Raw genomic sequence first — 11,695 nt, 5'->3', positions numbered from 1 at the left:
ACCCTAGAGAGAGAGACTACACTTTTTTTTCTCAACCCCATCAAACGTTCTCTCGGATTTATTTCTTCCTATCTTCAAGAATGGTGTTGGATCGAGTAAGAAATTGTTCAATTAGCACATGTACAATCTCCGATCACTCTCCTGTTATCCTATGTATTAGCCCACCTTATGCTGATCCTGCCTCTCGCCACTGGAGGATGAATCCGTCTCTACTGAGTTATCCATCTTTTATTGATGACATTACAGATCAGTGGAATCTCTTTATGGATACTAACAAGACTCCAGATGTCAACCCCTCGTTGCTGTGGGAGACGGCTAAAGCTTTTATTAGGGGAAGTGTCATAACATATACCACAGCTCAGAAAAAAGCTGCCATTAAAGAACAATTACACTTAGAAAGAACAATACAACAGACAGAGCTACAATGTAAAAATACACCTTCTAGAGCACTCTCTAAAAAACTAGAAGTGGCTCGCTCAGCATTAAATCAATTACTAACAAGACAAGCAGAGTCGTCCATCTTCTTTGCTAAACACAGATTATATCAATCAGGGAATAAACCAGGCCGGCTACTAGCGAGACTAACAAAAGGCAGAATGGAAGCAAACACAATTTCATCATTACAAGACAATAACCGAGACAGACACCACAAAACAACAGACATTAATAGGGTTATGAGGGAATTCTATCAAACACTGTACTCATCTGAATGCGATTCGTCCGATGCTAAAATAACAAAATTCTTAAGTGGAGTGACTCTCCCTCGTCTGACAGAGGAACAACAAGAAGTTTTAGGTGCTCCAATCTCTCAGAAAGAAGTCAGAGAAGCCATCACCTCCCTTAAGGGTGGAAAAGCTCCTGGACCTGACGGCTTCTGTTCAGAATTCTATAAGAAATTAAGCCACCTCGTGGTAGGACCACTTACTGATATGTTTATACACAGTGATGTGCAAGTTACTTCCAAACTGTAATACATTAAAGATTACTTGTTACTGTTATTTAGAAGTAATTATTTACATTACAATATTACTGTCTCAGAATTGTAATGCGTCACATTACTCCTGTATTACTTTTGAGTTACTTTCACCAAAACGTTCACCAAATGGCTACAAGGTAGCCATTTCTAAAATGACAAAATGTAAAAATAAATTACATGTAAGTAACATAGTAAATGTTAACAGAGCATTTTACATCCAGTAGAAGGCAATATGATGTTCCAAAATGACTGTGGGCTATCCAGGCTACTAACAATATAACATATAATTGGCAAAGTGAAGTCTCAAGACAAGAAAGGACGACATACAAAATCACAAATTATCTAAGTCTATTAAAAGTATGGTAGAGGTAAAGTGATTATCTGGTAATTTCCATGAATAGCTTGGGTATATTAATATTAGACACAACAGAACTGTATGTAAACTCTAATGTCATGACAAGATTTGTTCTTTATTTTTATTTTTTTATTCAATAGGTTCAGAACACACAACTGTCATGAACAAAGTGCACATGATGAACAAACCTTATCCTTTTTCAGGAAGTATAAAGTGCACTTGGAGGGCCAACCCTCAGTCTTTCAGTCCATAGAAACGCACATATAGGCTAAACATAGCCTAACTTTTTAGTAAGACAACACAGAACAAAAATAGAGACCCTTAGGCCTATGCCTCTAAAAAGACAAAAACAAAACAGGCTACCAAATAGAGGCAGGTTAAAACAAATCCACTTGCTACAATGACCAGTTTACAATTGGATCTATGAAACTATAGGACTAGACATTTTTCGAGAATACAAAAATTAAATTAAAGTGCTTGGGCCTACGGGCCTAACAGAAAATATAGTCATACTCAAAAAAAGGAAGTTATACAAGAAAAAAAGGCCCACAAGAAAAGTTCAGTAATGGACATTTCCAACAGGAAAATTTGATTCAAAAAGTTCTGTTTCCTGCCTAAAATAAAACAGAGGTAGCGTGACGCTAAACAATGAAAGTACAGGAAAATTGAAGCTGTGATTCAAGGTATGGTGGGGGCTAGCCTATTCCATTATACCCACTTGACTGAAAGATCTGTTGAAGCGCATCAGAACAAGGCGCTGAAAGCGTTCATCACCAAGACGGTTGCGTTTTGGGGTGAGTACCAGACTCCCAAGACTGAAAAGTCTTTCTACTGGTGCACTGGATGGTGTTGGTGCATTATAGCGTAGTGCAATTTGTTTAATTCTTGGAAACTGATGCAGGCTTTCTATCACTGGATCAGAATTTAAATAAGATGTTACCTCTGTTTCCACTGACATAAGTGCATCGGCCATGGCATTGGGCTTTTCATCAAATGAAAAGAAGTCATCTTCACAGGAGGTGACTGCAGCAGGTTGAGCAGCATCACTCATTGGGGTGGCAGGCTCTTCAACTGTTAGGGTGCGGCACTCAGTGGTGAGAAGGTGCTTGATGTGATCTCTTCTGGTTTCCTCTTTTACCCAGCGAAGTTTAAATTTGGGCAGCGAGACGGCAGCTAGAAGGGCATTCTTGGAGTCAATTGTTGTGGCAAAGCGAGTTTTAATTGCTCCCACAATTATTTCAGGCAACCCAGTGATCATCTGTGAAAGGCCATTTTGCATTGCTAAAGTTTTGGCCATTAGAACTTCAAGTGTTGGTTGAAGTGTCCCATAAAAACAGGTTTCCTCACCCTGTAGGATGTCCAGTGCAACACAGAAAGGCTTCATAATGGAGCAGTATTCCTTCAGAAACTGGTATTCCCTGTCATTCATACATTTAATCTGAATCTGTGTGCATAAATTGTTAATGTCAGTTAGTGGCATTTCTATGATCCGAACATAGGCATCATAAAATGAGTTGATTGTGCCCTCAGGTTACTGAGGGCACAATCAACTTCCTTTCACTGATCTCTTCTAGGCATTCAGATGCAACTGTGGACCGGCTAGCTTTGGTCCATAGTGCTGAACACTTAGCTGTGGAACTGCGGTAAACAGTCCTGGATTCTGGGTTTGAGACCAACCATTTATGAACCTCATTGTTGGCAATGAGGTTGAGTGTGTGAGCTGCACATTTATGATGTGCTGGCAGCACACACAGTCCTTGCTGTGCATTCTCATTGTCTCCTTCAGTGAGAATGCTGTGGAGGTCAGTGAAGGCCACTTTCCCATCATCATCTTCCTCCACGTCCTCTTCTTCATCATCCTCAGTTTCGACTTGTTGGTATTCCTTAAAAGCTTTAACAAAGTTGCTGCCATTGTCTGTCACACATGCAGTTACTTTTTCAGTAGTTAATCCATACTGGGAAAAAATATCCTCAAGTTCAGATGCAATAGCGTCATAAGTGTGTCTACCTCTGAACCTACGACAAGCGATCGCAGCCTTCTTCCGTTGCAAAGTCTCTGAATCGATCCAATGGACCGTCACCCCCAAAAAACTCCTGTTGTTGGCAGTCCATATGTCTGCAGTTGTTGACACGTACTGCTGCTCATCAATTGTTTTCTTTAGCTCTTTTTCCATGACAGTATAGGTCCTATCCAGTTCTTTGGCAAATGTTGTTCTGCATGGCAGTACATGCTGAAAAATAATTAAAATACACATATATTATTAAAATATATATTAAAACTCCAGATCATGATCATGCTATTCTTAATCACACGTTTGCAAATCGTCTGTTTATACATTAATATAAACACAAGTACATACATTCATATTATGCTGCTGTATATACATTGAATATATCAATGATTCATAAACTGTGTTTTTTTTAAGGTAAGTGGTTGCAATCAATTTATTTTCTCTAAATTTAAATAAACACGTTTAGATGACTTTCAACATGGTTATATTTCAAATGGATTTAAGACAAAATGATTGCAACCACTTTAAAACATTTTGTAAATTCAATCATGAATCTTTTTTTTCAGTTTAGGTCAGTTGATTATGGAATCTTGTTTCCTCCACTGAATAAAAAAAAGAAAATAATAATTGCGACTTTTTATCTCACGCAATTGCGACTTTATATCTATCAATTCTGACTTTATATCTTGCAATTCTGAGAAATAAAGTCAGAATTGCGAGAGTTAAACTCGCCATTGTGAGGGGAAAAAAAGAATTGTGAGATGAAAAGTCGCAATACCATTTTTATTTTTCATTCTGTGGCGGAAACAATTCCTAAGTTGATGGCTATAATATTTTGACTATACATTTCTACCCAGTGACCTAGAATCTTAATGAACTAGATACAATTCTAGCTATTCATCATGGAAACAATATCTTACCTTGTCGTTGTTGGTCACAGGGATCTTGCTAACTAACTTCTTGAAAGCAGGAGATTCCACCGTAGACAATGGTAACATGTCTTCGACGACATACTCTGCCACAAGTCTTCTGACTTCTCGGGGTTCAAGAGGTATGATGGCAGGCCGAGAGAAATTTAATTTCTGCTGCTTTGGCTTATCTCTCTCATCCTCCGCTATTTTTCTCTTCTCAGCAAGTGTAGTGGTCGCATGGCACCGTTCGAGATGTTTTTTTAAATTGCTAGTACTATTTCGCGACGTCGACAGGTCTTTCGATTTTACACAAAGGTTGCATTTGACTATTACGTTCTTCTTGTCCTTATCTCTGACAAACTCGAAGTAATGCGCATACGTCCATCTGACGAATGTACAGTCGTCTTCTGCCATCTTCGTTAGCTTTTCCACTAGCAAGCGCGAGCACTACGCAGAAATCATGTCTTGCGTCACTCCTGTAAAACCCGCCCTAATCCTCCTTCGTAAATGTCTCGCGGTCTCGCAGTTTTCGATTTAAAAAAAAAAAAAAAGGGGTTGTAATGCAAGCTTCGCTGAACATGTACCGAGTAAAATATTACAGAAAATTTATTAGTAATGCCTTACACTACTGCGTTACATCAAAAAGTAATACATTACTGTAATGCATTACTTTTGTAACGCGTTACTCCCAACACTGTTTATACACTCGTTTGGGCGTGGAGGCTTGCCACCAACACTTAACCTGGCGAACATCAACCTCATCCTTAAAAAAGATAAACCATCAGACATCTGTGGTTCATATAGACCTATTAGCCTTATCGGGGAAGATAGTAAGCTGCTCTCTAAATTGCTTGCAATGAGACTGGAGAAGCTTTTGACTTTCTTAATAAACCCAGATCAGACAGGGTTCATACAAAATCGTTTCTCCTTCACTAATATGAGAAGATTACTTAATATAATTCAGTACTCAAAACAAACAAACAAACTGTAAAGCCTTTGCTGTATCTTTAGATGCTGAAAAGGCATTTGATAGGATTGAGTGGAAGTATTTATTTAATGTTTTGGAGAGATTTGGGATAGGAGGCGATTTTCTGAAATGGATCAAAATACTTTACAGTATTTACAGTACAGCCTGTGTTATGACTAATGGTGTTCTGTCTCCACCTTTCACAATACATAGGGGAACTCGACAGGGGTGTCCTCTGTCCCCACTTCTATTTGCTCTTGTGCTGGAGCCCCTAGCAGTGGTTATTAGATCACAACAAAATATACAAGGCGTGATGATTGGCGGTAAAGTTCATAAAATAGCATTATACGCAGATGATATTCTGTTATTCGTAACAAAACCTGACATCTCAATGCCATCTATCTTGTCCACTATCTATGAATTTGGTTCTTTCTCAGGTTATAAAATCAATTTTGATAAATCGGAAGCAATGCCATTAGGTAGTGCTACTGTCCAGGACCTACCCTCTAGTTGTTCCCTGAGATGTTCCCAACATGGCTTCACTTACCTTGGAATTAATGTGTCCCCTAATCTGACAGAGCTATGGAAGCTTAACTTCTCTCCCACACTTCGGAAAATAAGGGGGGACTTAGAAAGGTGGTTTGACCTTCCCTTATCACTTATGGGGCGGATAAGTTTAATTAAAATGAACATTTTCCCACGACTTTTATATCCCCTCCAAATGTTACCCCTTTGGCTATCCAAAAAAGTTACTACGGATATAGAGAAAGCATTTTCCAGATTCATTTGGCATGGCAAGAGGCCACGGCAGAAAGTCACAGCTTTACAACTCCCTGTGGACAGAGGTGGCTTGGCCTTGCCAAACTTGTATTATTACAATTGGGCTTGCCATGCTCGTTATCTGTGGGAGTGGTTACATGCTCATCTCACCTCAAACCCCTGCCTTGAGTCGTGGGCCTCTCAACCTGCTTCCTTGTGGAGCCTCACAACCGGGGATAGGAAAAGGCTATCGAGAGACATTAAACATAATCCAATTATTTATAACACAGTTAGGGTGTGGCAGAGAATTTGGAACCACTCGGGAGGTGGGCTCTACTCCTCACTCCTGACACCTCTTACAAGAAACCAGGATTTTATCCCAGGCCTTGAGCCCAACATTTTTGACCTGTGGCATGACAGAGGAGTGAGAGTGATCGGAGATCTGTTTACAGAAAATATACTCATGACATTCCAACAATTACAGACAAAATTTGGTATCCCTAAAGAACACTTTTTTGGATTTCTCCAAATTCGCCATTTCATTGGTTCTATGAAGTTTTCTCATTCTGGTTTGGTCATACACAATGAGGTTGAGAAGTTCCTTGTCGACCGGGATAATCCTAGGCATTTTATCTCCGCTTTCTACACAGTCCTGTACTCTCTTACCCCAGGTGGTGCTGGGGACATTGCACGGAAATGGGAGGGAGATCTTGGCACAGCATACATTGAGGATGACTGGCAAGAAGCCATTAATATGGTCAACTCAACCTTTATATGTAATACGCTCAGAGAGACACAGTATAAAATACTACATCGTCTACATATAACACCTTTTATACTCAATAAGATGGATCGCCAGCTCTCTCCCTTATGCAATAAATGTGGAAGAGAAGTAGGAACATATTACCATTATTTCTGGCAATGCAGACTGATTAAACGATTCTGGGGTACAATTTCTGAAGAGCTGAGTGACGTATTTCATGTAAGAATCAGATGTGACCCAGGTCTGTTTCTTCTTGGCCTTCCTTCAAAATCAGTCACTCTGACACAATTGCACTTCAAACTCTGTGACAAATTATTACTTTTGGCTAGAAAATGTATTTTAATTAATTGGATTAAGGATAAACCACCAACTATCACACAATGGTATAGAGAAATATTTAGGGTCCTCCCTCATGAAAGGCTTAGTGCAGTTCTTAAGGGTAATGAGAAGCATTTCATTGTTATGTGGTCTCCTGTGCTAAGCTATTTGCCTAAAGAGCTGACACAACTTGTGATGAGAGGTCAGAATCCTATAAAGTGGAAGGTTTCACCAGGTCACAACTAATGAACATTCTCCTTTGGTATTACTATGTGTCTTTTTTCTTTCTTTGATCACCCGGCTAGTTATGACTGTTTTGATATCAGGCTTTCAATATATTAATGTTTGGCAACCACTGAAGACATTATTTAACTGGAATGTGACATTGTATGGCAGCTTCCTTTTATTTTAATTTTTTTTAATTTGCCCTTTGTGTTTGTTTGTTTTCTTCTGTTGTTTTTGTTTTATGTCCTATATTCATGTAAGGTAACTGCTTGCACAGTGTACAATTTTTTTATTTTTTTCTGTTTGTGAAAACACAAAACTAATAAAAATGTTTAAAAAAAATAAAAAAATCAATATCGCTATCAGGTGATGATAGCTCCACGCAAGGACGTGAAGAGACTGTTGGAGGGGCAGGTGCTCAAAGTTAAAAGAGGGCACATGGGGCACGGATTTAAAACACGATACAGAAACATACCTTGCTATACAACCGGCTGAACTGTACCAACCCTTACTATAAAAAATGTAACATGGAATCAAGGGCGTAGGTTTGATTTGAACTTTGGTAGGGACACTATTAGGGACACGCATTAGGATGCGTTTTGCCTGTCTAAAAAGAAAAGGCAGCATTATTTGCTAAATTTTTACAAATTTTATAAGCACGACACACACTAGATGCTGTTTGTTTATCTTTAAAGCATGACAGGATCTGATCAATGTCGAATTGGGACTTTTTCCCACTTTGAAAAAGTTTGCATTTGAACTTACCAGCAACCGAGACAGATGGTAAATATGTGCCTATTAAACCAAATATATTCAAAATGTGTCTGTTGTCTAGATATATCCTGTATTTTATTTTGAAGATATAGGAATGTGTAGAGATAAACCCCACCCTTATTCTTTTTTTAAATCTAAGAAACTCTGTCAGTATCATAAAACACAGCAAAATTATACATTCAAGGGACTGCAAATAAATGTATTGTATTTACTTTGCACTGGAAGTAGAAGTGTCACTGACACTGACAGCATTTCAAATTTTAAATTCAAACTTCAACAAATGTACAACTGCACTGTAGTTACTCTCTTTAGCCCATTTCATGTAACATTCCAAACACATTTCTTACATCATATATCTGAAGTGTAGATAACAGCTTCTCCTTACCTACATCCTCTCAGACAACTAATTATTTCCCTAACAATAGTGAGATTTCAGTGTTTAAATGTGCAGCAAATCTTACAGTATTTCTGAGTTGCTAAAACACTAAAATCCATTCGCAAAACCAAAGTTGCAAGTGTACAAACCACTTTATTGATTGAAGCACACAGTTTGTAGAACTTTAAACACTTCTCATGTGGTTAGACACAGCTAGCAAATCGGAATCACTCTTTGTGCAAAACTGTAAACACATTGTCATTCAAAAAGCACATGTAGCATTTTGGTGCACTTCAACTCAGAATGGCACAACACAGCCCCAAAAGTAAAATACAAGTATCACACTGTTGTCATCGGTAACACACAAGCACTCAAAATTTAACACACCTGTTTCAAATCAGTAATGTGTTGCACCCAATCAGTAATGGGGATATAAAGCCATGTCAAATCCAAATGGCATGTATGATTTTCACAATGGAGGGCAGGAGAGAAGGTGGAAGTAGAAGTGGACGTGGACGAGAAGGAAGAGGAAGAGAAGGAGGAAGGGGAGGAAGAGACAGAGGAGGAGGAGGAGGAGGAGGAGGAGGAGGAGGAGGAGGAGGAGGAAGAACAAGAGCCATCATTTCCAATGAAATTAGAGCAACAATCATACACCATGTTCTGGTTCATGGAATGAGTATGAGGGAAGCAGGACTACGTGTTCAACCAAATATAAGCAGGTTCTCTGTGGCCTCCATTGTCAGGACATTCAGAGAACACAACCGGTAAGTGTACTATCATTTCTGGTCCCTCAAACTTACAGTACAGTATGTACAGTTGTGGAATGTCTCAGTAAATTACTGTAACATCTCTAAAAATTGGCCCTTTTCTAGCAGTATTACAGTAAAACTAATAATAGTATTACATAAAAATATATATTTTATGTATTTTACATATTTGGTTACATTGCATTAGGTCTGTCTGTACAATTCTAACAAGATGTTTTATTTGCTAGAATTGAAAGACTGCCACATGCCGGTGGAAGGAAAGGTATATTCTCACAACAGCAGGAGACCATTATTGTCAATATGGTCCTTCAAAATAATCTCATTTGTCTGTGAGAAATACAACAGCGAGTTGAGGAAGACAACGAGAACTTTGAAGGAATCAACAGTGTGAGTCTCTCCACAATTGACCGTGTCCTGAAACGCAACCTGATAAGTCTCAAACAAGCCTACAGAGTACCATTTGAGAGAAATTCTGAGAAGGTAAAAGAGCTACGATATCAATATGTACAAGTAAGTAATACGTAATGTCCAGAGATTATACAGCACTATTGAGTTACTGTACATCTTTACTGTGTTGAATGTAATGCAGCACATGTATACAGAGTCATGAAGCCTGGAATGCTATGTCATTTACGTTATATCAAAAATGAACTTGTTTTCATTATCATAGAGAATGTTTCAACTGGATTACATGGAGAAGCCTCATGAGTGCATCTTCTTGGATGAAGCTGGCTTCAATCTCACCAAGAGGAGAAGGAGAGGCCGCAACATTACAGTTTTTCTCAAATGCTAAAACACATTTCACAAACGTTTCGTCCATGTTCTCCAATGTCTAAACACAACACCCTTTTCTAAAGCTACATAAACACAACCACACCTTCTCCCTTCAAAACTAAAACTTTCACACCCAAAGAGCATCTCGAAGCTTTCAAAAATGTAAACACTATACACATCATTACACACTACAGCAAAACAATTGAAAACACAATGCTCTATTTGTGAGAAGGTTCTTTGTTTCTTTACTGCCAATGCATATTTTTAGAAACTTTACAATTCTGGATCTTCTTAGAGTTCTGCAGAGGATTGGGCATTTAGATTTGTGAGTTTCATGTGAAGGGTATAAATCTATAGTAAATTCTGTACACTACTGTAACACAACTCACTGCAAAAGCAGAATCTATTGCACACAACATTACTCTTGAAAACATGATCAGGGTGTGAAGTTTCATTTTACAGTATTTACACCACAATCACTGTGCGGCATCATGTCGCTGAGCTGCATCAGGCCACATCACCTCATCCACATGGGAAAAACGCCCTGGAATGGCGGATCCATCCTTGGAAGTTCTCCACTGGGATGTCAACACACGCCAGCTCCATTGCCCTTAGGAGGTTTTCTCTAGTGTATGGTTGTCTGTCATAAACCTTCCATCTCCACAATGAGAAGAACTCCTCTATAGGGTTCAGGAAAGGGGAGTAGGGTGGCAGACAGACGTTTAAAAAGTGGTTACTGTTGGTGGTGAACCACTCACTGATTTGGTTTGTTGTGTGGAAGCGTACATTGTCCCAAATGATCACATAAATGGGATGTTCGGGCCCAGGATGGTGTTGTTGGCGGTCCAGGAGGATATATTTTAGCTCCTCTAGGAAGGTTAGGAGAAGTTGGGTGTTGTAAGACCCAAGGACAGCCTGCCGGTGGACAAGCCCCTCCAAACCCTTAGCCGCACAAAGAGTAATATTACCCCCACCCCCCCACCCCCCGTTGGCCAGGAACCTCAGTGATGGCTCTTTGGCCAATGATGTTACGGCCTCTTTGCCTTCGTTTGTGCAGGTTGAAACCAGCCTCATCCAGGAAGAGGTACTCATGAGGTCTGGCCATCGCGTCCAACTGTAATATCCTCTGTGAAAATGTGAAAGTGCACAGGTGTTCAGAACAACAGTCAATCAGGTAGCATATTACTGTATTGTCCAGAAGTAACGTAGGCCACTGAGCAACACAGTATGTTTACTAACTGTACTGTGAACATGGATGTATACTTACTTGCACATACTCGTAACGTAGGTCTTTGTGTCGTGCAGAGTTTCGCTCAAAGGGAACCCTATAGACTTGTTTCATCCGCATCTTTTGGCGCCGGAGAACTCGGTCTATTGTGGCCAAGCTGACATCATCAATGCCCTCAAAGTTCACATTATCGTCAATGACTTTGTCTCTGATCTCCCGGAGTCTGATGAGGTTGTTCTCACGAACCATATCCACAATGGGGGTTTCTTGTGCCGCTGTATATATGGCAACCCGCCCACCTCTATGTGGCATTCTTTCAACTCTAAAGAAAGAAACGTGTCGTCAATTGACATGTTTTACAATACAGTAACAACTGATTTGAAACTACTGTAATAGACTACTTTCACAGGCTTGTAAAATTGTATTGTGACAAAGAAAGCAATAGAGTACAATACCTGTTGTGTTGTCTGAATACCCTGATAATGGTGGC

The 11,695-nt window shown here is 39.4% G+C and overlaps 1 protein-coding gene across 1 annotated transcript; it reads right to left on the bottom strand.

Annotated features, from left to right (window-relative positions):
• Positions 1-2,314: 2,314 nt before the first annotated feature.
• LOC118562357 lies at positions 2,315-5,225 on the bottom strand. The gene is made up of 2 exons (XM_036134673.1): positions 4,264-5,225; positions 2,315-3,562 (listed from the first exon to the last, which is right to left on the bottom strand). The coding sequence occupies exons 1-2, from the start codon at positions 4,666-4,668 to the stop codon at positions 2,858-2,860; spliced, it is 1,110 nt and encodes a 369-aa protein (XP_035990566.1). The 5' UTR covers positions 4,669-5,225; the 3' UTR covers positions 2,315-2,857.
• Between the last annotated feature and the right edge of the window lie 6,470 nt (positions 5,226-11,695).

Source organism: Fundulus heteroclitus, unplaced genomic scaffold (assembly GCF_011125445.2).
Source record: "Fundulus heteroclitus isolate FHET01 unplaced genomic scaffold, MU-UCD_Fhet_4.1 scaffold_88, whole genome shotgun sequence".
NCBI classification, from domain to species: domain Eukaryota; kingdom Metazoa; phylum Chordata; class Actinopteri; order Cyprinodontiformes; family Fundulidae; genus Fundulus; species Fundulus heteroclitus.
The sequence above is the reverse complement of the archived record's forward strand: the minus strand, read 5'-3'. Positions and strand labels throughout refer to the sequence as shown.

Excerpts from the sequence above, each read along its gene's own strand:
- LOC118562357 (XM_036134673.1), bottom strand. The coding sequence starts at position 4,668 with ATGGCAGAAGACGACTGTACATTCGTCAGATGGACGTATGCGCATTAC. Across the intron at positions 3,563-4,263 it reads CTGTGACCAACAACGACAAG|CATGTACTGCCATGCAGAAC; the intron begins GTAAGATATTGT and ends ATTATTTTTCAG.